The 27,011-nt window shown below is 37.4% G+C and overlaps 1 protein-coding gene across 11 annotated transcripts in view; it reads left to right on the forward strand.

Moving 5' to 3' along the window:
- Positions 1-10,910: 10,910 nt before the first annotated feature.
- Positions 10,911-27,011, forward strand: part of USP47 (ubiquitin specific peptidase 47) — a 140,087-nt gene continuing 123,986 nt past the window's right edge. For 10 of the 11 annotated variants that reach the window (XM_035265783.3, XM_017977912.5, XM_078340512.1 and 7 more), the window contains exon 1: positions 11,576-11,855. Coding sequence is in view for 3 of the 11 variants with exons in the window: in XM_009007669.4 (XP_009005917.1) it covers positions 11,817-11,855 (39 nt within the window). In the remaining 8 variants the exon portion in view is untranslated. Of the gene's footprint in view, positions 11,219-11,575; positions 11,856-27,011 lie in introns of those variants that run through there. The other variant, XM_078340513.1, reaches the window with a different exon arrangement.

Consider the following 27,011-nt stretch of genomic DNA (forward strand, 5'->3'; position numbering starts at 1 on the left):
AGTTTCATTATTTATTTGTCTTATGACTTTGGAAGTTACTCCTCTATTCCTGTCTCCTTGTCTGTAAAATTAGGATAATAATTGTTCCCAAATCATAAAGTTGTTGTGGGGAGTAGTAAGATAGTATGTGTAAAATACTCAATACAGAGCCTGGGCCATAGTAGAGTACTTACTCTATAAAACTTGTGATTGTCAGTTGAGATACGATAAAAAGCTATGAACCAAAGTGGACAGTAAAAAAAAAAGTTTTTATATACTAAGCATCTATAACGTGTCAGTCATTATATTAAATAGTTTTCATACTTTATTTCTTTTAATTCATTGTCTTTAAATTATTTTAAAAGAATTAAAAGAACACAGGATGATTTAATGTGAAAATGAAAAAGGGAAGATTCCAACTGGGTGTGGTGGCTCAGGCCTGTAATCCCAGCATTTTGGGAGGCTGAGGCAGGAGGATCACTTGAGGTCAGGAGTTCGAGACCAGCCTGGCCAACATGGTGAAACCCCATCTCTACTAAAAATACAAAACATAGCCTGGCATGGTGGCACATGCCTATAATCCCAGCTACTTGGGAGGCTGAGGCAGGAGAATTGCTTGAACCTGGGAGGCAGAAGTTGCAGTTAGCTGAGATCACACCACTGCACTCCAGCCTGGGCAACAGAATGAGACTCCATCAGAAAAAGAAAGAAAGAAAGAGGAAAGAAGGAAGGAAGGAAGGAAGGAAGGAAGGAAGGAAGGAAGGAAGGAAGGAAGGAAGGAAGCAAGCAAAGAAGGGAGGGAGGGAGGAAAAGAAGGAAGGGAGGGAGAGATTCCAACTGACTCCTTACTTCTATCTCCATTGAGAACTTCCATTACAGTACTCAGAGATAATTACTACAAACTTTTTTGAGGAGAGGAAAAAGGGGGGGAGGAGAAGATTCTTTTAGCGATTTCTCTGCTTATACTGGTATACATATTTATAACACCATCTTTTGTACACATATGCTATACATACTATCCTGCAAGTTTCTTTTTCTTTTCTTTTCTTTTCTTTTTTTTTTTTTTTTTTTTGAGGTTTCAGTGGGACGGGAGAATCACAAGGAATCAGGTGTTCAGAGGAATGTATTGAGTAGAGGTGAGGAACTAGGATGTTGAAAAGTAAAAAAAGGAGAGAAGGAGAGGAAGAAAGAGGAAGAAAAAGAGGGAGAGAGAACAGGAATATTGCTTCATTCTAAAAATGGGTATTAATAATGGCCGATCAATATTTCGTGTATTTAAAATGGAGAACTCTATAAAAATTTATTGAGTTTACTTGTTCTGGATCTGAGTTGAAGTCCTGGATATCCTTATTAATTTTCTGTCTCGTTGAGTCTAAATCTCATTATGGGTCTTATGTATCTGAGTATTAAGATCTCTTATTGTTGCATTGATCCTTTTACCACTGTATCTTTGTTGCTTTGAAATCTATTTTATCAAATGTGAGAATTGCAACTCCTGCTTTTTGTTTATTTATTTATTTTTGCTCTCCATTTGGTTGGTAAATTTTTCTCCAATCCTTTGTTTTGAGTCTTTGTGTATCTTTGGATATACCATTAGGTTTTGGCTGTATCTTTTGATTGGGGGTTTTTCTTATTTATTGTATCTTGATCTTCTATCTCAGCTTTTTAAAAACAAACTTTTCATTTTTGCATAATTTTGGATTTACAGTAGAGTTGTGTATTAACATTTTATATAATCAAGGTACTTTTGTCAAAAATAAAAAATTAACATTGTTACATTAATACTAAGCAAACTCTGACCTTGAATTTCACTAATGTTCCTCTTGTTCCAGGAGCCAATATAACACATCATGTTGCATTTAGTCCATATCAGTTTTTATTTTTCTACCTCTTCCTACTTTAGTAACTGCATAGTATTATATAGCATGAGTGTACTGTAATTTACATGATCCTACTGCCAAATATTTATATAATTTCTAGTTTTGGGTTATTACAAACAATGCCATAATAAGCATATATATATATTTCTTTGTACACTTGTGCTGTAGGATAATCTTAGAATTGCTGGGTCAAAGAATAGGTGCACTTGAAATTTTTTTTATATATTAACATATTGCCTTTAAAATGTTTTCAATAACTATTTTTCCACCAAATTCAAACAAGAGTTTTTATTTTCCCATAAGTTTTGCTAATCTTTCTGTTGTTTTCACTTGCAGATATTTAATTACAGGTACATTTGAGCATCTTTTCAGGTATTTGTTGACAGTGTATATTTCATTTTTTATGAGGTGCTAACTTACCTCCTAAGCATTATTCTCTTGGGTTGTTCATCTTTTCCTTAATAATTTATAAGCATTCTTTTATACTGAAAAAATTAGCCACTTGGCATATTTGTTGCAGATATTTTTCCAGATAATATTTTGTCTTTTAACTTTATTTGTATTAATATTTGTTATGCATGAGTTAAATTTTTTAAATTACCATCTTTCCCTTTACACTTCTGTCTTTTGTTTCAAATCAATATTATAAAATATTCACCTTTGTAGACATTATTTATAATTTTCACAATGCTATCAAGTAATTATTACAACTTGGATAGTTGTGAATACAGTGTGAATCCCTTCACATTCTCAGGAATATTAAGATCTCTTTGAATGACAAATTCATAAATACTACTCTATTTCAAAGAAATTATGAAACCATTTCAGAAAGCTAAGCACTGTGACTCCAACTTTATTTGCTAGATTTCTTCTTATTCTTGCACCTTAAAATTTGGGCACTTGGAGACCCCAAAGAAAGCTGAGTGAATCGTGGTCAGCTTGTATTTGGTTGCCTTAAGTGCTGGTGTTTGCCTCTCCTCCTTCAAGATGTTTACCAAGGCATTTTTTGTGGATGTTAGCCTTTTTATAATACTGCTGAACACACTGACCTGTTAACCTTTTCTTTATGAATTTCTTCAGCTTAGAAAGAGGCAAGCAAGCACTTCTATGGCAGGGACTTTCACCTTTATAAAATGTCAATAGAAAAATGCTGCTTTAGGTCATAGAACCAATCTTTTTTTTGAGGTCACAGTGGGTTAAGAACCCCACAAATGTCCTCACTCTCTTACCTGATGAAAATATTTATACATGTTCCTAGGTTTCTCTCAGATTACATTTTCTTGAGCATCACTTTTTCTATTCTCATCTTCACACCAAAAGTTAGTCGTCTTTTTAATATTCAGTGGTTTTTAATTTAATTGGTGAGCTTTTTTTTCATAGTGGATACACTCATTTAAATAGTTTCCCAAATTACTTTTTCTTGCTTCCTTATTGACGATGTCTTTCCCATCACGAATATAAGCCATTGACTAATTTTACATCCCACTCTTTAACTTAGAAGGCCTATTTTGTGGCTAAGATCCAGCACTTTAATAATTACTTCAATCTCATTACTAATAATTGAATTTCTTTTCAGAGCCATTTTCCACGAAGAAAATTCACGGAAGAACTATGTAAGTGGAGAAGAGTAGGCAGCAATGAGACTATATCAAAGTGTAGTTGCCATATGATTAACAAGACTTACTCACTAGCTAAGTGACTAGTTCACTTATTCATTTATTCAACATGAATTTAAAAGCACCTACTATATGCCAGGCACTGTGAGGGTTGTGCATTCCATCATGGAACTCAGTCTACTGCTGGGATGATTATAGCCAGTACATACTAATTGTTTAGTATTTGCCAGGCAGTGTGTGTTGAGTGCTTTAAACAGTTTATATGCATTTCCTCACTTGTAGGATGAGGATATTAGAAGTACTTATGCATAAAGTTGCTGAGAGAACTGAGTAAAAACCATGTGGCACAGTGGTTTATGCCTGTAATCCCAGCACTTTGGAAGGCTGAGGCAGGTGGATCACGAGGTCAGGAGTTTGAGACCAGCCTGACCAACATGGTGAAATCCTGTCTCTACTAAATATACAAAAGTTATCTGGGTGTGAATCGTGCACCTGTAATCCCAGCTACTCAGTAGGCCAAGGCAGGAGAATCACTTGAACCCAGGAGGTGGAGGTTGCAGTGAGTGGAGATCACACCACTCTGCACTCCAGCCTGGGCAACAAAATGATACTCCGTCGTGTGTGTGTGTGTGTGTGTGTGTGTCTGCCAACAATCTAAAACAGGGCTCAATTTATATATTCAACCAACTTTTTTTTTTCATGCAGGCTGGAATCCAGTGGTGTGATCTTGGCTCACTTCAGCCTCAATCTCCCAGGCTCAAAGAATCCTCCCACCTCAGCCTCCAGTATAGCTGGGACTACAGGTGTGCACCACCATACCTGGCTAATTTTTTATTTTTGGTAGAGACGGTGTCTCCCAATGTCACCTAAGCTTGTCTTAAACTCCTGGGCTCAAGTGATCCTCTCGTGGCAACCTACCAAAGTGCTGGGATTACAGGCGTGGGCCACCATGCCTGGCTATTCAACCAATCTTTCTTGAGGTGGAGTTTTGCCCCTGTTGCCCAAGCTGGAGTGCAGTGGCACAATCTCGGCTCACTGCAAATTCCGTCCCCCTGGGTTCAAGCAATTTTTCTAATTCAGCCTCCCGGGTAGCTGGGATTATGCCCACCACCACATCTGGCTAATCTTTGTATTCTTCCTTTTTAATTTAATTTTATTTTTTTTAGTAGAGATGAAGTTTCACTGTGTTGGCCAAGCTGGTCTTGAACTCCTGACCTCAGGTGATCCACCCTTCTTGGACTCTCAAAGGGCCAGGATAGGCATGAGCCACCATGCCCAGCCTCAATCAATCTTAACCGTTGTAGTTTTGTGATTATTACTTTCTTTACTAGTTAATATAACAGCCTTACGAAGTAAGGCTATTTTCATCCCCTTTTACAGATAAGAAAACTGAAGCTTAGTGATTTTAAGAGATCTACCCAAGGCATGTTAATAATAACAGAGGTAGGATTCAAACTCAAATAATGTATTTTCAGCTTATTCTTTTAACCACTTAGCTCTTTGGTCTTCTGTACTTTGGCTAATGTATAAAGTTCAAATTTCTTCTCTATCATAATTATGCTACCTGTAATAGACTTTTCCAGTCAACAAAGCAAATATTAAACTGATAAATTCCAAGGGTCTACTTGATTGTCCCCATTTTATAGGTGAGAAAATGGAAGTTCAGAGAGGTCTATATGGAGGAAGTGGCAGAGCTTGGATTTCAAAACAGGCAAATTTGGCACCAAAGCCACATTACACTGACTAAAGATTTTCTTCTTAACCTTATTAAAACATAGTCATGGTGAAATTTTCTTTTCATTTTTATAATACACATTTAAACTTTGATTACCACTGGTTCTTAAATTGTATAATATTACTTTGTCTACATGTTTTTAAAGAATTGTTTTAAATATAGACTTGTGCAGTGAAGAGTCATGAAAGATAAAAGAAAGAAAAGAAATATCTTAAGTATTGCCATGAACATTAAAAATACACCTTTTATTTTGGAATAATTTTATCTTTTCAAGAAAGTTATGAAGATAGGACATAGAGTCTGCATATACCTCCTCCACTTTCCCCCATTGCTAATATCTTACACTACCATGTTACACTTATAAAAACTAATAAACTACAAACAATGAACAAGTGAAGTTTGAAATTTAAAATACCTTACCATTTACATTAGAATCCCCAGTGTCAAATACTTACATATAAATCTAACAAAATATGTATAAGATATATATATATGGAAAGTGACAAAACTCTGATGAAAGATATCAAAGAACTGTATAAAGGAAGAGATATTCCATGTTCATGGATAGGAAGACTCAAAATTGTCATGATGTCAGTTTTTCCCAACTTGATCTACAGATTCAGTGCTATGTCAATCACAATTCTGGCAAGTTATTTTGAGGATATTGACAACTGATTCTGAAGTTTATATGAAGAGGCAAAAAACCCAGAATATGCAATTCATTATTTAAGAAGAAGAACAAAGTTAGAGGGCTGACTTCAAGACTTACTCTTAAGGTACAGTAGTCAAGACAGTGTGGCATTGGTAAAAGAATAGACAAATGTGTTAATGGAGCAGAATAGAGAGCCCAGAAATAAACCCGCATAAACATAGTCAACTAAACTTTGACAAAGGAATGAAGGGAATATAATGGAGAAAAAAGTCTTTTGAACAAATGGTAAAACAATGGAACAATTGGATGTTCACGTGCAACGAAAAAGTCTTTTCAACAAATGGTGAAAAAATGGAACAACTGAATGTTGACATGCAAATAAATGAATCTAGACATGAGCATTATACCCTTAACAAAAATGAACTCAAAATGAATCATAGACCTAAATATAAAATTTAAAACTATAAAACTCCTAGAAGATAACAAAGGAGAAAACCTAGAAGACTTTGGGTTTGGTGATAACTTTTCAGATACATTATCACAGACAAGATCAATGAAATAAGTTGATAAGTTGGGCTTTGTTAAAATTAAAAATTTCTGCTCTGTGACAAACAATATCAAGAGAATGAGAAGATGAGTCAAAGGAAGAAAATACTTGTAAATGAACCATCTGATGATGAACTGTTATCCAAAATATACAAAGAACTCTTAAAAGTCAATAATAAGAAAATGAACAACCCAATGTAAAAAATGGGCAAAAGACCTGAACTGACACCTTACCAAAGAAGATAAACAGATGGCAAGTAAGTATATGAAAAGAGGTTCAACATCATATGTCATTAGGGAATTGCAAATTAAAACGAGATACCACTATACATGTGTTAGAATGGTCAAAATCAAAACCCTAATGATGTCAAATACTGGCAAAGATGTGGTGGAGTAATGGGAACTCTCATTCATGGCTGGTGGGAATAAAAAATAGCATAGTCACTTTGGAAGACATCATGCAGGTTTTTTCAAAACTAAAATATACCCTTGCTATGCAATCTATTGTCATGCTCTTTGGTACTTACCCAAATGAATTGAAAATTTATGCCCACACAAAAATGTGCACGTGGGTAACCACCCACATTTTATTTACTTTATTGGTAATTGCCAAAACTTGGAAGCAACTAAGATGTCTTTCAGTAGGTGAATGAATAAATGAACTGTGATACATCCAGATGATGGAATATTATTCAGTGCTAAAAAGAAATGAACAATCAAGCCATGAAAAGACACAGAGGAAACTTAAATGCGTATTACTAGGTGAAAGAGCCAATTTGAAAAGGCTACCTACCATATGATTCCAACACTCTGGAAAAAGTAAAACTATGGAGACAGTAAAAAGATCCAGTGATTGCCAGGAGTTAAGAGAGAGGAGGGATTAATAGGTAGAACATAGTGTCTTTTTAGGGCAGTGAAACTATTCTGTATGATATTGCAATGGTGGATATATATGATTATACATTTATCTAAACACATGGAATGCACATCACCAAGAATAAACCCTAATGTAAAGGATGGACTTTGGATGATAACGATGTGTCAATGTAGGTTCATCAACTGTAACAAATGTATCACTGTGGTGGTAGTTTTTAATAGTGGAGAGGGTGTGTTTGTGTAGGGACAGTGAGTGTCTAAGAACTCTCTGTACTTTTGGCTCAATTTTGCTGTGAACCTAAAATGGCTCTAAAAAAATAAAATTTAATTACAATTTCTTCTCATTTACCATTTAAATATAGTCTTTGCTGTTAATAATAAAAATAAGGTATTTTGCTGTTAATAAAAATGAAGTATTAAATTTTTTAAAAACATTTTAAAAACGAAGAAATGGACATTAAACATAAACATCAACCAAATACTGATTTTATTTGAATTTTTACCAGTTTTATTTCATTAATGGCTTCTTCCTGTTTCAGGATCCAATTCAGAGTATCACATTGCATTTACTTAACATATTTCCTCAGTCTCCTCTGGTCTACCACAGTGTCTCAGTCTTCCATTGTTTTTTATGACCTTAACAGTCTTGAGGAATACTGACTAGGCATCCTGTAGAATATCCTCCAAACTGGGTTTGCGTGATTTTTTTTTTTTTAATGCTTTGACTGGGGTTATACTATGAACATTTTCATATGAAAAGGAAAAGGAAAATATTCCCAAAGAAATTATAAGAAAAATCATCAGCCTCTGACCTACACCAGTCTTGGCATTTGGTTTTTGTTTTTAATTCAACAATAATTTGTTAATGACCTACTATGTGCCAGGCATGTTCTAGACATTGAGATAATACAAGTTGAGACTGGATTATCATGAAAGGCCTCTTCGAAGATTGAGCAATTGAGAAGCTCAAATGAAAAGGTTGAACCAGATAAGAGAAAAGATCTGGGAAAAGAACATTTCAGGGAAAGAAAAAAAAAATAACTACAAAGGCTTTGGGGCAGAGACAAACTTTATGTATTTAAAAAGCTCAATAAAGGCAGAGTAGCTGGGTCACTGGGTGTAAGAGGAAGAGTGGCAAATGACTGCAGAAAGACAGCCAGGGTTTCGATTATGTTGAGTCTTACAGGCTACGGTAAAGAATATAAATTTTATTCTAAGAGGGATGAGACGTCTTTGGAAGATTTGGGAGGGATCTGACATATTTTTGAAATTTTGATCAATCTTCGAAAGATCACTCTGGTTGCTCAGTGGAATATGGATTGTTGAGGGGTAAGATTAGAAACAGTTAGGAAGCAACTGCAGTAGTCCAGGCAAAAGAATAAAGTAATTGGAGTGGGATGTGCAGCAGTGGATACAAAGAAAAGTGGATAGATTTGAGATTGTTTCAGAGGTGGAAGCAACAGCCCATACAAAGAGACTGAATATAAGATGAAGAGTCTCAGGTTTTTGGTTTGATAAATTGAAATGATGATGGTGTAATTTATCAAGATGGGGGAGAACTGACAGAGGATCTGTTGCAGGAGGTAGGGGAGGCTTGGAAATCAAATCTTCTGTTTAGGTCAAGTTTAAATTTGGGAGGAATTGAGCCATTAAAAAGGTAGATGCATAAGGTTAGAGCCTATAGGAGAGGTGAGGACTGGAGACATAAAATTCACATATAAAGTAAATAAATAAACACATATCCATGTAATAGTAATAATATATTAGGAAGAATAGCCATATATTTGTATTTGTCCATTTATTCATTAATCTATTCCTAAATCCACATACTTATTCCACAAATATTAATTGTATACCTACCAACCTATCAGGCTCTCCTGTAGTCAAGCCAGTGGCCTATAAAGAAAAGAGTGTGCAATCAGAAAAGGGGGATTGTGGGAAGAAAATATTAGACCTTCTTTTTATATTTAACCTAAAACACAAAATTAAATCTTACTTATATTGAATATATAAATACTGACATCTCACTACTCCTGAGTGAAAAGTGTGAGCTCTGTAATGTAGAAAATGCAGGGATTTTTTTCATTTTATTTTCTTTTAGTATGTTGTGACTTATTCCAGTTCATGTGTGCTAGGTTAAGTAGATTTAACAATTACATTCTTATTTCATTATATGAACCTTTACTAAAATGAAAGTGTCTAAAAAGGATCTCTGGAAAGATAACATGAGTTGGAGATAATATTGCAAGCGTAAGCAAAAAAGATGATGACAGAGATGACATTTCTACTTCTAGTGCGAGCACTACTGCACTGGCCAGTGCTATAGAAGACACCTTACTAAGTCACGGGGATGACATTTTGAAAATAGAAGTTTGGAAATATTTCCATCATGTGATTTTGATGCAAAAATGATATATGTGAGCCACCCAAGGCTGGGACTATGGTGAAGCAAATGGTTTTCAAGATGAAAACCATTCACCTTGGGCACAAAATTTCAGGGGGTGCCCAAAATTCAATAATCAAGATAACCAATTTTAATGCAATATTGTAAAAACTCAAAATTCATTTTAATCAATCCATGATAATCAAAATAGCAAAATCTTAAAGACAAGATCAATACCTTCCCCAAAACTCATACACGAATACTTAAAACTTGAAGACAGAAATTTTCAACTTCTTAAAAATTTTCTGAGCAATTATTCCAAAGAGCTTTGAAACCATTTATAAAAATATAAAAATGCAATATCTTCTGGTTGACATCAGGGAAGATGGAACACTACTAGTTGAATTTCAACAGAAACCTTTGCATGGTTGGTGGACGAAATGGATAAAAATGGGAATTTTTTATATCTTTTTAAAAAATCTTCCTAAACATGCATTAGGTAGAGTGGCCAAAAATGTACTCCTTCCTTTAGGATCTACATCTTCATGAGTTGTCTTTTTTTCAGCTTATGACAGCCATTAAAACCAAGTACAGAAAGAACCTGACGTGAATTAGACATTTGAATAACTATTTCACAAAGTATTAAAGGTTTTTAAAACTAACGCATCCTAGTCAATCATAGTGACTTCACTAAATATTTTTAGTGGGCATAAAAACGATTTTATACCATTAATATGGAAAATAACTTATTTTAAATGTTTATTTCATCTTTGTCTCATCTTTTTTACATTTAACAATGTTTTATAATTCTGCACACAGTAGGACACATATAAAACTTATGTAAGTAAATTATCATTTTTCTTTTTTGTTAATGGGAGCACAATCAAAACAAGTTTGGAAAACACAAGTGCAGGCAGTTAATGCTGTGGGTGTTAGGAACATGACAGGATTATATTATCTCAGCATGCTGCAAGATCACTGTATCCATAGAAGTCTTCATGAAGGAGCCCCGCCGAGTCACCGTAATGGAAGTAGGATTTGGAAAAATGACTACTGCAAACTTTGTTTAGTACAATACAAAGCACCATGCTTCCTGCTAGAGAAGATTAAAGTTCTCTAAAAACACTGCTAACGGATATCTCAGGTTGAAGCATACTGCAGCTCTACTCTTGGAGGCCAGCTCAGTCTCAGACTTGGCCATCAGGAAGTTCCCTGGAAGGGGGCAGGGGAGCAACTCTTCCATGTAGTTGCGGCGGGCGGGCGGTGAAGACAGCGCTTCACAAGGGAAGGGTTGGTTGCTTCCCCAGCCGGAGATGGCCCGAGGTCCCTCCACCCGGCGAGCCTTGAGAAGGAGGGTGGGGTGAGGGGAAAAGGACGTCTGCAGAGTGAACAGGAGCAAATAAAACGCGGTCCATTCCGGCTGGAAGGGCCAGAGCCGTGTCTAAGGGCGGAGGCCGGGAGGTGGTCCGCGATGGTGTCTCTACAAGGACGAGGCCTGGGGTATCTGAAGAGGGGATGAGGTCCGCGGTTTGCTAACTGGAAGCCAGAAGGGTATGAGTTGCTAGGGCCAGAGAAGGGGCTTTCGGCTCGAGTCTTTCCCTGTTGAGCAGCGAGTCGGGAGAGCCGGAGAAGGCAGGGAGGATAGTGGGCCTGGTCTTTCCCCGGCCGGCAGAGGGAGTCCCGAGATGAAAAGTCGAGCTCTCCTCCAACGAAAAGCGTTTGCTTGGCTGTTCCGCCAATTCTGTACTTCCCGGGGCTAAGGAAGAGCCGAGATGAGTAGAAGCGAGCGACAAGCGCCGGCCGCCTCGGGCGGCAGGCGCCGGGCCCAGAGCCCGACGAGCGGAATTCTCGCGAGAGCAGCCGCCGCCATTTTTCCATTGATTGCAGCGGGCTGGGGGAGGGGCCGACGACTAAGGCGGCGGTGGCGGTGGCGGCGGCGGCGGAGGCGGCGGCGGCCGTGGCGGTGGTGGAGTCCTGGGTCCGTGTCTGCGCGCTGGTGTCTGAGGCCCAGGCTGAGGCCTTCGCGGTTGCTGGAGCGCAGGCGGCGGAGAGGATGACTGCTGCTTCGTTTTTTTCCTGAGCTAGCTAGTCGCTACCACCCTCCACTCTCCCCCGGCAGGGCGGAGAGGAGGCGGCCGGAGCCTGAGCGATGGTGCCCGGCGAGGAGAACCAACTGGTCCCGAAAGAGGTGAGGGGCCCCGGAGGAGGTTAGGCCTGAGGCCTGCAGCCGCTCGAGGCAGCACAGGCCTGGGCTGGGGGGCCGCCTGAGGGCCCAGCCGGGGTGCAGGCTCTGCTATGGGGGAAGGAAGAGGTGTGAAGCGGTGGGGGGTGGACGGTAGGTGCGGTGAGCAGTTGGGAGACCCGCTGGCTCTAGGGGCTGGAGAGCGGACCTCCCGCCTCGGGTTTGTGGGACTGGACGACTAAAGGAGCGGACGGGAAGGAATCAGGTTCTGGTTTAGGGGAGAGGTGGCCTTTTAAGTTCTTGTTTAACATGTCGAGCAGAGAGAGAGAAATCATTTCAAAGAAAACATTCTGGAACAGTTGCCAATGGGCACGGCAGGGTGACGGTGCTGCTTCTGGGTTTGACAGTGGCAGCGTATAGCTTTCAGCGCTTGTGAAATCTACACCCAAGTGAGATCTGTGGGAGGGCAGACTTAACTGTTACGACTTTTTTTCAACTCCTGTTACTTGGTAGTACTATTGGCCTAAATGGGACCTACCGAAGATCGTGGAAAAGTAGTACTTGAGACATTCATGTAAAGGAAGGACATAGGCGAACATTACCATATGGAGAGCTGAACTCTTTTTTTTTTTTGAGGTTGGGTTGTGTATGCCAATTTGAGTGACTTCTTAAATTCTTAAAAGCAAGTGATACGAGAAGCCTTGACTACTTGGCTTCTCCTGAATAGTAGTAGAAGAATAAGGGTGGAATCCAGCACTGGCCAGCGAATTTCAACATATTAATAGTATCTCTGTTGGCTTTATAAATATCTTCGGCGTATTCAAACGTGTATTTTTAACTGGCTGATCATCAGGCTAAGGCTTTGGATTTTTATTTCTCATATACCTTAAATAGAGACAAGTGTTGGATTGAAATTAGCTATTTGGGATCTTGAAATTTATGAGTGATCATTACAGATTCTTAAATATTTTTGTGTCTGTTTTACTTGTTTTGTAGCAATTCTTTGCTACTTAAGCAAGCTGACACTATGCAAAGGTGATACTATTGGAGTTATGTACCTGTATGATACAAGTATTTTCCCAGGTTTGTCAGATGGACTGATAGTTGTTTTGCAAGGACGATTTTTGTAAAAGGCAAAGAGTTATGTGTCAGTATTTGTTCATCAAGCGTCACCAACTCTGCAAAGCAGATAAACAGATGAATTAATCAGAATTCTTGCCTTGGGAACTTTTTGAGCTACTAAGAAAGGGAACACTGGTGTTTGTTGTACTCCAATTAGGGACTAGGTACTTTACCACATAACTCGTATACAAGGAAGAAAGTGATAGGTGCTATAAGAAAGGTATAAATATGTATTTCCTCTTAGAGCTACATATTAGAAAACTATATAGGTAGAACTCTGCTTTAAGAAAACCCAGTATTAGATTTATTTCCCTAATAACTTGATTTATAGAAGTCATGAGGAAGTAATAGATATAGAGTTCTGCAGAAACATCTGTTGTGTAAGAAGTGATAACTGCAATGGAAGTTAAAGATTAAATATCTGTCCTATAAGCTGAACTCCCTTCTCTGAGGCTTTAAATTAATCGCAACTGGTTTTTTTTTTTCTTTCTTTCTACTTTTCATGGACCATATGCCTTTATTGTCTATTCCTTAGTCTCATCTTCAGTCTTCTTTTTCCCTGGTTCCTTTCATGATTCCTGGAAGCATGATTTGTGGTCCTTGCCTTTTGTAGCTAGCCAGCTAGCTTTTTCTTCTTTGATGGCCACACTCATTCTTTATTAAAGTGGTTGCCTCCACTTCTATATTTGCTTCTGGGTTACTGGAAACTGTTTGTGAAAGTCACCGTTTATCTTTTAAATAACCAAATTCATTGGCTTTTTCTTTTCTTGCCTCTTCTGCTTTGAATTCTCTGCAAGGTTTGATAGTTTCTTAAAAAAACAATTTCTTGATTTAGTGATACACCACTTTTCTGGTCATTTTCCCACCTGTTTGTCATATCTACCCACTCATTTAGTCAAGACCTTTCTCTTCTTTTTTTGTATTCTTAATTAGCACTTTTGTGTGATCCTTGAAGCTCCCAGACAGGTTCTTTTAAGTAGTAGCAGAATCATGCAATGGGAAAGGTAAGAAAAAGCATAATCATTTAAGTTACCTCTCCACTTTACAGTTGAGGGAATTAAGCCCAGAAGATTGAAAGAAACAGCAGAGCTAGTGCTAGAACTCACGTCCTCTGCTACTATTCCCTTGATCATACTCTATTTTACAGAGCTCTCAATGTAATTTAGAGGATCTGTAAGAATAGTTTTTAACTCGCTAAGGACATATATCATGTGAAGATAAGTGGGAAAATAAAAAAATCTTGCATTTATTTTAATGGCTTGTTATCAATAATCTAAAGATTTTTTTTTTTTGAGGACCTTTATTTAGGGAAGCTCTGACCCCTACTAGATTTAGATCTTGGTAAGATGTGAGCATGTGTGTGCGCATATGTTGGTGTGTATAGTTGTTCAGTGAATCATGTGTTATTCTGGTCCCTGAAATTCAAGGACAAATGTACCTCTAGAAGACTCTTGAAGAAGATAGCTTAGTGTATGTAGTACAGGCATTAGCAAATCATGGTCTGTGGTCCCGATCAGTTCACGGCCTGTTTTTATATGGCCCATGAGTTAAAAGTGAATTTTACATTTTCAAATTGTTGAAGAAAAACATCAAAAGAATGATAATAGTCTGTGACACATGAAAATAATATGCAATTCAAATTTTAGTCTTGGACCAGCTGTGCCATTTATTTAGTATTTTTTATGGCTACAGCAGCAGAGATGAATAGTTGCTGCAGAGGCTGTGTGCAGGATAAATTTGAAATTACTTAGCTTGGTCTTCAAGGCTCAGTACAATTGATTCTGGCCACAACCTGTTCTCCCAGCTTATCTCTTCTCCCATGAAACAGGTTTTTAATGTAGTCAAACAGGTTTCTCTCTAACTTGTATTTCACTTCTATTTGTGCTCCCCCCTTCTTCCTGTTCAAACATTCATACACATTTTTCCATAAGCACATCATATCTCATTTATTCTAAATAGCCTTTTCTGACCATTTTAACCTTAGAGATTACTCCCTCTTAGAAGACTATTATGTATGAGTAGAACTCATTTGGCAATTAATAGATGGTGCTTAGCGACATCTATTATGATCTGAAACTGTAATCTATATTTTATATATTATTTGTTGTGAATTCCTTTACAGCAGAGATTTTGATTTTGTGTGTTTCTCTTTCTTTGCTTTTTGTTTTTGTAGATTTTGTATTCTAGGTTTAGGACAATGTCCTGGAACAGATATTCAGTAAAAATTCATTTATGTGGTCACAGGGTTGTAAGCAAACTTAGCATTCAAACTAATTATCTTGTCCTTGGAGACTTTCCACAGCATCATTGGCAAGCTATTTTCCAATTTTTCTTTAATACATACTTTAATGAGTAATCTTTGATAACATCTTTGTCTTAGAAGAGATGTTATTTTTAAGTTTTTGAGTTGAGAGAAGTCTAGATCTCTATAGTTGCCATTTTTTGATAGCTGCCTTACAGAAATCTTAAAGCTTTTCTCATCATTGAAGATGGGAGAGGGAAGCAAGAGAACTAACCTTTTCTGTTCTAAGTCTGAGCATCCTCAGTTCTTTAATTGTTTCTTAGATGCTCTCTTTTGGACATAATCCAGGGTTTTTAGTATTCCTCCTAAATTGTTGTACCCAGAAAGAGCAACGAGAGTAGTATCTGTTCATTATGGTGAAGAACAAAGCTTTTCACTTGTTTCATTCTGCTCTTTGTCTTTGAATTGTAGTATATTGATTTTGGTTTTGAGGTCTCTTTTAATATCCCAATTTTAATTATTGTTTGGTTGCTGTTTTGTTATTCTGTTTTCTTATAAGGATTTATGTCATTAACAGTCATTGAGCACTCACTTTTTATATTACTGTATTCTGCCAAATAGAGAAAACTTAGAATAGAAAAATTTGTTCTTCTCTCAAGTATCTTATAGTATAATCAAGGATAAGATTCATATTTACTGATGCATTAAAAGTAATATTTAAACTGCAGTAAAGTAGTGCTCATGGACTCTAAATCTAGAGGAAATGGAAAAAATGAAAGAAAAACAGTAGAAATATAAATTCTTTGTCTCTGAGGTTTTTTTTTGTCCTCTCATGCAATTACTGCTTCTGTCTGGAACCACTTTTGGCATCTAATGATGGTGATGATAGTAATAACCAGTATTTTTTGAGCATCTATGTATATACCCAGATACTGTTGGTTGTGCTTTATATTAACTCATTTGAATTCTACTGTAACCTCATGGTACATATAGGACACACTGATAGCAAAAACAACTTGTTTTTTACTTCTGTTGTCTAACTTCTTATACAATCCATTTATCAGTATCTATTATGGAACATATCAAATGCATGTTCTTTTAATTTTATTTCTCCTAATTAAATTACTTGAGGAAATGTGCTACAATTGTTATTCTTGATGTTAGTGATTCTTTTAAAATGAGGCTTTTTCTTAAATTTCAGATGTTGGCTCTCTCTGTCCAGTAAGAGACAAGTTTGCCAAGTTATACCCATCAGTGTTTTAAACAAACTGGAGTGTCTAATAAAAGTCAGTATTTTAGATATTTCACTCATTTAATGAAGTGAAAGCAAAGGTGAATTCAGAGTTGCATAGAATTCTAATTTTGTCAAAGAAATAATGAACAATTTAGGGTTATATGCATTGAAAGATGAGCAGGAATACATTAAAATATTGAGTTGTTTCTGAATGTCTGGATTATTGGGATATATTTAGATTTCTTTCATATTTAAACAATGAGTATGTACATTATTATTTTTTTTCTTGTTTCCATTATAAAATCAGTGGTATTGCAACATTATTTTCAAAAACAGAAATTTAGATGATCTGATTGTAGTTTTGGAGGTATTTCCATAGTGTTGTTATTTTTTTGTGCTCACAGTTTTTATATTTCTCCTCTCCTCTTGCTCTGTATATTTGCCTCAAGTAATCTGATCCGCTGGTATAGCTTCAACCTTTGATTGTGATTTACACATTTATATCTCCAACCCTGACCTCTTCTAGATTCAGATTTCCACTTGCATGCTAGATATCTCTACTTGGTTGTAATATAGGACTCACAAATTAAAAATAGTAATATCAAGCTTATTTCTCCTTTCCTTCTTGCAACCCAGTTCTTGGTGTTCTCCTGTTTCAGTTAATGTTATCACCATCTATTTATTTGCTTAAGTCAGAACAGTTTTTGACTCCTCCCTTTTCCTTTTTCTTACATGTAGTTCACCACTTGGAAAAGGTCTCTGTATCCTTATCTTTCTCTCCGTGGCTCTGCATTTGTCTAATTATTGTATTTTCTCCATTGTGGCCCTTCTAATTGGTCACTCAGCTTCCAAGGCCTTTCTTTTTTTAATCATCCTTCCGACAATTGCCAGGGTTACTTTCCAAAACATATGAGATTAAGATTTACTTTTTTTACAGTTTATAATTATTACCCTCTGATTGCAATTTGAATGATAGGTACTATTTGTAAACAGTATGTGCCAGACATTATGCTAACCAGTTTACATACATTATGTCATTTGACAGTTTGATAGTATTAGCTATTATTCTTCATTATCCATTTTATACATGAAGACACTAGGCTTAAAGAAGTAAAGTAACTTGCTCAAAGTTACATATGGCTGTTTGATTCTAAATCAAGGTGGCTTTAACCAGTAGGAAAGTCCTTGATAACAGGGACTCAGTTGATTTTTTTAATTTTTATCCAAGTTATATTTAATACATGCACATAAGAGTTAAATATTAAGCTCTGCAGAACTAAGGTCACATGTCACTTAAAGATAAGGATCTGTTCTGAGAAATGTATCATTAGACATAATTTGAACATGATACAGTGTGCTTGCACAAACCTAGATGGTTTAGCTTGCTACACACCTAGGCTATATGGCATAGCCTATTGCTCCTAGGCTAGAGACCTGTGTAGCATGTGTACTGAATACTGTAGGCAGTTGTAATACATCCTAAGTTTTTGTGTGTCCAAACATACGGAAAGTACAGTAAAAATATGGTATTATAATCTTATGGGACCACTGTCATATTTGTGATTCCTTGTTGACCAAAATGTCTTTATGTGGCATATGACTGTATTTACAAAAATAGTAGGTCTCTGCAAATTTCCTCTCTTTTCGGGCTGCCTAGAGGCAATTGCTTTCAACTAATTCTTGTGATATTTACTTCCATAATTGAAACTAGTGTTTTTATAGTGTGCCTTCTTGATATTTCAGTTTAAGGTATTTTTCATTTTAAATAAAAATAAAGGTTTATCACTATCCCCAACCATACACAAACACACATTTTACCCTGCCTGGTGCTCCCAATATTTTCATACTCTAAGTTGTTTGGATACATCAGTATTTCAGAATTTATAATGACTCCATGTACTTTACTTTGTTATTTACCTTTCCTATACCACATTGTGTTTTCTCAGAGTTAGTAATATATATATATATATATATAATTTTTTTTTTTGAGAGGGAGTTTGGCTCTTGTTGTCCAAGCTGGAGTGCAGTAGCATGATCTTGGCTCACTGCAACCTCTGCCTTGCAGGTTCAAGCGATTTTCCTGCCTGAGCCTCCTGAGTAGCTGGGATTACAGGCGCATACCACCACACCCAGCTAATTTTTTGTATTTTTTAGTAGAAACGTGGTTTCACCATGTTAGCCAGGCCAGAGTTAGTAATTTTTTTTTCTTTTGAGACAGACTCGCTCTGTTGCCCAGGCTGGAGTGCAGTGGCGCCATCTTGGCTCACTGAAACCTCCATCTTTCGGTTTCGATTCTCCAACCTCAGCCTCTGAGTACTGGGCATTACACCCCGTTGATAGACCTGCACCACCACGCCCAGCTAATTTTTTGTATTTTTAGTAGAAATGGGGGTTCACTGTGTTAGCCAGGTCAGAGTTAGTAATTTTTTTTTCTTTTGAGACGGAATCTTGTTCTGTCGCCCAGGCTGGCGTGCAGTGGTGCCATCTCGGCTCACTGCAACCTCCCTCTTCTGGGTTGATTTTCCTGCCTCAGCCTCCGGAGTAGCGGCGATTACAGACACGCGCTACCGCGCCCAGCTAATTTTTTGTATTTTTAGTAGAAATGGGGTTTCACCGTGTTAGCCAGGCCAGAGGTAGTAATTGTCTTTTTTTTCTTTTGAGACAGACTCGCTCTGTTGCCCAGGCTGGAGTGCAAGTGGCGCCATCTTGGCTCACTGAAACCTTCGTCTTTCGGTTTCGATTCTCCAGCCTCAGCCTCTGAGTACTGGGCATTACACCCCGCTAGTAGACCTGCACCACCACGCCCAGCTAATTTTTTGTATTTTTAGTAGAAACGGGGTTTCACCGTGTTAGCCAGGCCAGAGTTAGTAATTTTTTTTTTTTCTTTTGAGACAATCTTGTTCTGTCACCCAGGCTGGCGTGCGGTGGCAGCATCTCTGCTCACTGCAACCTCCCTTTTCCGGGTTTATTTTCCTGCCTCAGCCTCCAGAGTAGCGGACATTACAGACACACGCTGCCCGCCCAGCTAATTTTTTGCATTTTTAGTAGAAACGGGGTTTCGCCGTGTTAGCCAGGTTAGAGTTTTTTTTTTTTTCCTTAGAGACGGAATCTTGCTCTGTCGCCCAGGCTGGAGGGCAGTGGCGCCATCTCGGCTGACTGCAACCTCTCTCTTCCGGGTTGATTTTCCCGCTGACCTCCGAAGTAGCGGAGATTGCGGACATGCGCTACCGCGCCCAGCTAATTGTATTTTTAGTAGAAACGGGGTTTCACCGTGTTAGCCAGGCCAGAGTTAGTAATTTTTTTTTCTTTTGAGATGGAGTCTCTCTCTTTCACCCAGGCCGGAGTGCAGTGGCGCGATCTCGGCTCACTGTAACCTCCGCCTCCCGGGTTCAAGCAGTTCTCCTGCCTCAGCCTCCCGAGTAGCTAGAACTATAGGCGCCCGCCGCCATGCCCAGCTAATTTTTTGTATTTTCGTAGAGACGGGATTTCACCGTGTTGCCAGGCTGGTCACGAACTCCTGAGCTCAGGAAATCTGCCCGCCGCAGCCTTCCAAAGTACTGGGATTACAGGCAGAGTTAGTAATTTTTAACAATTTTGCTTTGCTTAGTTTTCTGTATACTTATTAAATTAGCCAAGTGGTTACTAGTTGGGGGCCATTTTCTCACCGGAGGACATTTTGCAATGTTGGGGGAGTGGAGGAGAGTGCGAGTTGCCAGTATGTGGTACTGACATCTAGTGGGTAGAAGCCAGGTATGCTGCCAAATATTCTACACTGCCCAAGACAGCCTCCCATATCAAAGAATTACAAAACACCCTCAATGTCTATAGGGCTGTTGTTGAGAAACCCTGATTAAGTGTGTAAGTGGCTTATCTTCAAACCTACTAACTTTGACTTCGTAAGAAGCACTTCTTCAGGACCTTCTGATCTGCTTCAATTTGACCTTGTTAAACCTAGAAATTTTGTGCAGCTATTGTCTTGGACTTGCTGTACTGTCATCTTAATGATTCTCTCAGTTCTGTCCTGTTTTGGAGCCTCTCGTTCTCTGTGTGTAACCACTTGGCTAATTTAACAAGTACACAGAAAACTAGGCAAAGCAAAATTGTTAAAAATTATTAACTCTGCCTTTAATCCCAGTACTTTGGAAGGCTGCGGCGGGCAGATTTTCTGAGCTCAGGAGTTCGTGACCAGCCTGGGCAACATGGTGAAATTCCGTCTTTACGAAAATACAAAAAATTAGCTGGGCGTGGCAGCGGGCGCCTATAGTCCTAGCTACTCGGGAGGCTGAGGCAGGAGAACTGCTTGAACCCGGGAGGCGGAGGTTACACTGAGCCGAGATCTTTGGCTGTCTTTGTTTACTTTTTCATTTCGAAGGGCCACTTTCAGTAGTTTTCTGGATGGTATAGAACTTTTTCAGGACTATGCATGACTGTAAATGTTTTTTCTCCCCTCTTGTTTTATTGATAGTTTGGCTGGGCAGAGAACTATGAGTCAGAAATAATTTTTTGTCAGAATTTTGAAGGCATTGCTCTACTTGTCTCTTATTTTTCTGTGTTGATGTTGAGATCAGATGCTTAGAAGATCCTTTTCAACTATTTTGAAAGTTTCTTTTTTTTCTTTTTGCAAGCAAGAGAATCTTTGTCCCTAGAGTTCTGAAATTCTTGTATTACGTAGTTAGATATGTGTGTGTGTTTTAAAATCCATTCTTCTCCTCCTGTTTAATCTGGAATTTATCTCATAAATTCTGGACGTTTTCCTTAATTTCTTTGATTTTCTCTCTCTCATTTTTTTCTCTCTTTTGAATTCGTATTGTTAGATATTGGGTTCTCTGATGGATTTCTCTAATTTTCTTGTCCATTTTCATCTATTTTCCATTTCTTTCCATTTTTTTCTTTGCTTTCTGGGAGATTTTTCTCCACTTTGTCTTCCAGTTCTTCTCCCAAGTCCTTATTTTTGCTATAATATATGTAGTTTCCACTCCTTTTTTCTGAAAAATAATATCCCGTATTTGTTTTATGGATGCAGTTTTCTCTAAGGAAATATTGGTGGTTTTTTAAAATATTCTTTCTTTCTTCCAAATTTCCTTTTTCTGTTTGTTTGCTTTGGTCTTTATCTTTCATATTTGTTGCTTTCCTTAGATGTCTCATGATCCTTGGAAGTCTGCGCTTGTTTTAAGAGACAGGCCTTCAGCTGAAAGGAAGCTCTCCTTTTCGGTGATTATGGTTTTCCGGGTAAATCTGGATCATTTCCTTGCAGACTGCCAGTCTTTGTCTGTTTGGGCTGCTATAACAAAATACCATAAACTGGGTGGCTTATAATCCACAGGAATTTATTTCTCACAGTTACTGTGAGTGAGGCTGGGAAGTCCAGGTTAAAGGTGCTGGCAGGTTTGGTGTCTGATGAAGGTCTGCTTCCTGGTTCACAGTGCAGCACCATCTTACTGTGTCCTCACATGGTGGAAGGAGACAAGGCAGCTCTCTAGGGCCTCTTTTATAAGGGCGCTAATCTCATTTATGAGGGCTCTGTCCTCTTGCTCCCGTCACCAGCCAAAGACCCTACTTCCTAATATCATCATATTGTAAGTAGGGTTCAACATGTGAATTTTGGGGTGGGGAAATACAGGCATTTAGACCAGGGCATCCAGTGACATCTTTTCTCTTATGCTGGATTGTTTTCCCAGAAAGTTTCTCATCTTTTGCCAGGAGAGAACAAGCTTGAGAGCTGAGTAGGAAAAGGGGACATGGGATTCATCTTTAAGCATGCAGATTAACCTAATTCCCCAGTTTTCATTATGGCATCCTTCAAATTCAATTGAGCATGTTGTCCTCTAGTCTAGATATATGCTGTTATATGCTCTTCAGAAATTGTTTACTCTTTTATCAGAAGGGGTTGAAGGGTAGAAGAAGAAGTCTAGTTTGGACTCCACTCTCCCTTCCAGAGTGTCTGAGACTTCCAGTTCCTGAGCCCCCTAGTTTATTTTTTGTTTGTTTATTTTAATGTGTTTACGCAAGAATTGCAGAAAGAGTATAAATTCCGTATACCCTTCACTCAGCTTCTTTTTATGTTAACATCTTATATAACCATAGAACAATGATCAAAAGAAGTTAACCTTCGTATAATATTATTAACTACTCTACAGAATTTATTCAGATTTTACCAGTTTTCCACTGAAGATTTTTATTTCAAGATCCAAATTGAGGATACCACATTACATTTAGTTGTATCTCCTTAGTTTTCTTTTGTCTGTGATAATTTTTCAGTCTTCTTTTTCATGATCTTGACACTTGTACTGGTCAGTAATTTCATGGAATGACTCCTCATTTGTGTTTCCGGATGCTCTCTCATGCATAGATTGAGGTTATGAATTAAAAAGGAGGATATCACTAGATGGGATGTGTTTCTCTCAGTTCATTATGTTGGGGGTGCCATGATGCTGATATGTACTACTGGTGATAACCTTGATCACTTGGGTAAGGGGATGTCTGCTAGGTTTCTCCACTGTGAATTTATTGTTTTTCCCTTTAATAATTGTTAAATACTTTGATTTAAAGTTACTCAACCAGGCAGGTAAAACTTTAAAAATTAAGAAAATAGCTTTTAAAAATCAAAGGGTTTGAGACCCAGAGGTATCCTGTTCGCCCTAAATTTCTGCCTACTAATTTTGTCATCCATCTGCGGTCTTGTCTGCAGCAATTATTACTGTGGCTTAATAATAATGATTTTCTATTTCTCTCATTATTTCTATATTTATTAGTTGGAATTCTGTGAGGAGAATTTGTCCCTCCCTCCTGTTTATTTATTTATTTATATGAGTATGGATTTGTGGATATTTATTCTTTAGATTATAATCCAATTCTATGTCATTTATTTTGTTGATCAAACTGTTCCAGTTTTGGCCAGGGAGTGCTCATTCTGTTTGGCTTCTGTGCTCATCCTTGCTTTTTGAGCACTCACTTCGTTACTTTCTGACACCACATAATGCCTCAGCCCATCTTATGTTTTTTTTGCCCCAACCCTGGAATAAACTACTGCTCCAGGGAGTTTTGAGGTCTTTTGGTGTACTAAATGTCAATGTGATGTAAACTAGGTGTTTTTGGTTTCCTCTTGGCTAACGTGGAATTCAGCCTTCCCAGGAGTGATTGTCATTGCCACTTACTCTGTTTTCTAGCTTTTAAAATTGTGTTTCTGTTTCTTTGGGGTTAATAGTCTTTCCAAAATTTCTTTACTGGGAGGCATTAGAGCTAAATCCTTATATTCAGTCTGTCTTCTTTAACCAGAGATTCTTAATGTTTTTGTCTGAAGCCAGTTTTGTTCAAACCACATTCCACTGCATTAGTTGCCATTCCCCAAATATGCTATTATATGTTCATGTGTCATTTCTGTGCCCTTGCCCTGAGTGAATACTATGAAGTATTTCTTTTTGTCCTACAGTTTTTAAGGAGTTTTAAATGGGTGGACTTTGTTTTTTATGTGAAAATTACTGTTTGAGTAGTTAGGATTCCTGCAGCTCTTCTATCTTCCGGTTTATGGATTAGCCATATAAATTTTTTGTGTCCTACTGCCCAGATACTGTAATTTTTTTTTCCAAATGGAAAAGAGGAGTTCCTGCGTCTCCAGAATGGTAGGGTATGGTGGTAGCCCAAGGTAGAAAAGATTGTATCAAAAACAGGGGTTGTAAAAATCATAGCATTAAGTATATATTTAAATATCTATTGTAAATTAAATTTCCAAAAGACATCCACTTTTACAACAAATTCTTTGGTGCTAAGGACTTTCTTGAGTTTAGGCAGCATGTTTAGGTGGCATATGCAGAGGCATATTCTATTATGAGGGTTATGACACAGATTTTTAAGTGCTCTTTCCAGGTATTGCTGGCTTAAAATCACAGACAGACATTTTCCGTTGTGAAAATGTCTTTGGCAAAATGATTGTGCTTGGCAGTGATGGCAGATGATCGACAAAAAATGATGTGATCTTTCACGTCAACATTCTTAAAGAATATGTTTTTTTCCTGAACCTGGTTTTTACTGGTATAGTGTAATAAGGAATGGATGTAGGTGTAGTGTGAGTAAATATATGTGTTCTCTCTACCCTACTGCATTCTTCCATTTACTTTGTCCCTAGGTGTGGAAGTAATTGCCCTCTTTTTTCATTTAATGAAACTAAACTGAAACATGCATACATAAAGTATCCATGTATATGGATGTTTTAATTTATACAAAACTGTTATTGATATAACCTGCTGTTGAGAGATTGCAGTTTTTATAAAAATTACTGACATAGATGTCTCAAGTTTTGATGTTCTTTAAAACATGCTCTTAAAATCCTATCCAACCAGCAAAATCCAGCCTGAAAAATCTCCTCTCTCAACCTGATTACATATTCCTAACTCTAAAATCCTACAGCACTTTTGGCATTTGAAAAATTCTGTTTCTTTATTATAAGTTTATTATTCCTCAGAGTCAGGACACCACAGCTGGAGTCCCTAGGTTCAAATACCAACTGTCTGACATTGGCCAAATTCCTTAACCTGTCAGTACCTTAGTTAATTAAGGATAATTCTAACTACCTCCTAGCATTGTTGGGAAGGTTAATTGAGTTAATACATGTAATGTGTCATGCATGTAATAAGCTATCAATAGATGTTAGCTATTTCCACCTACTGTTACTACCATGATTATTATTATTACCTTCTTTTTTTTTTTTTTGAGACGGAGTTTCGCTCTTGTTCCCCAGGCTGGAGTGCAATGGCACGATCTCTGCTCACCGCAACCTCCGCCTCCTGGGTTCAGGCAATTCTCCTGCATCAGCCTCCTGAGGAGCTGGGATTACAGTTACGTGCCACCATGCCCAGCTAATTTTTTTTAGCAGAGACAGGGTTTCACCATGTTGACCAGGATGATCTCAATCTGTTGACCTCGTGATCCACCCGCCTCGACCTCCCAAAGTGCTGGGATTACAGGCTTGAGCCACGGCGCCCGGCCTTACCTTTATTTTTATATCCTCCCCAGGGTCTATCACAACGTGCTGAGCATTTTTGTTGCTCAATAAACATTTGTGCATTAAATGAAAATGAAATTATATTTTAGTTATGCAAGTCATTTGAAGTTATAGTTCTGATTACAGCCTGTCAGCTACACACTTTAATGTGTATAGTACTAATCCTAAATGATTGTTAGATTTGATAGGTTCTCTTACATGATCAAGTAAGACCTATTGTTACAGCTTTGAAAATTGGAACACATAACAAAGAGAAAGTATTAAAGAAATTTTGAGTTAAGCTAATGAGGTCCTGAGAAGAATTAGTTTGGTTTATATAGGTGGTTGTCAAAATGATTCACTAGATTAATACATTTCTTGTTTATTAGGATTCAGTGTGAAATGTTATTTTAAAGCAGGATCCATGTTAAGTCATGGTGTCTGGGAGATTTTGGTATGTTTGATAATTCTGATTTTCTGTAGCTCTGGTGTAAAACTAGTTGACATGAATGGAAGAGACTGTTGCTGTCAGTGGTACTGTGATGATGCTTTAGATTTGATGCTGTGTAGTGAACAGCTTCTACACTAATAATTTTCAGATATTAGTGTAATATGCTTATATTAAATAAAGTGACTTTCTAGTAGAGAAAAATTAAAGGCTGACATAATTAAAAAAAAAAAATAAAGATGTTAATCTGATACCTTTGGTAAGATTATGTTTAACTTAAGGGAAATCATGAACCTCATTTACAACCTCAGTGAAATTTTTTAGTATAACAAAGCATTCTTGTTTACTATAAATACCTTTATTGTTTTAAATACTTGTATTTAGTCATAAATACACTTTAGTTTTTTTTTTTTTTTTTTTAGTATGGATTTCCATGACTCCTGATTTTGTGGAATTCATTCAGTTAAACATTAAGTTAGTAGCTGTCAAGAACTACTACGAGGGAGTCGAAGATGAATAAGGAATCTGGCCTAGTTCTAGATCCTAGTGTAGTTTAATGAAAGAGACAAACAGGTGACCAGACAAATGTATAATGTGGAAATAAAGTAGGATCATAGAGGTGGAGCAGCCAGCTTTCTCTAGGGGATTTGTTGAGAATGTAATCACAAAGGCTGACTTGATTATTATTATGTAGAGAAGGAGGAAGAGTGTTCAAAACAAGAGTGTTTGCAGTGCATTTTAGAAAGTGGCAAAAAATTTAGTGTAGATGCATGGGGCGCTTGGTTCTGGCAGGTTGTGTCTAAAAATTTCAGACTTTGTGTGCCTAGAAAGAGTTTTAGATTTTTACTGTGTAGACATTAGGGGGCAAGAAATATATTTTTTTTCTCAGAAAAAGTCAACAGATTTTTTTTTTTATATAATTGTTATAAAGTTTAGTTGCTGAAACTTTTTCATGGAAACATTTTTTTACTTGCATGAATGTATTTTGTCCCTGACGTCAATACTAAAAATTTACGTGCAAATCAAAATGGGCAAAAAACTTGCTACTACCTTATTGTCTCATCCATTTTTTTTCCCATTTACAGTCATATAATTAGGCATTTTTTTGTTTTTTAAGAATAAAATGTTTCCTTTCATAA

This window comes from Callithrix jacchus, chromosome 10 (genome assembly GCF_049354715.1).
Source record: "Callithrix jacchus isolate 240 chromosome 10, calJac240_pri, whole genome shotgun sequence".
In the NCBI taxonomy this organism is placed as follows: Eukaryota; Metazoa; Chordata; class Mammalia; order Primates; family Cebidae; genus Callithrix; species Callithrix jacchus.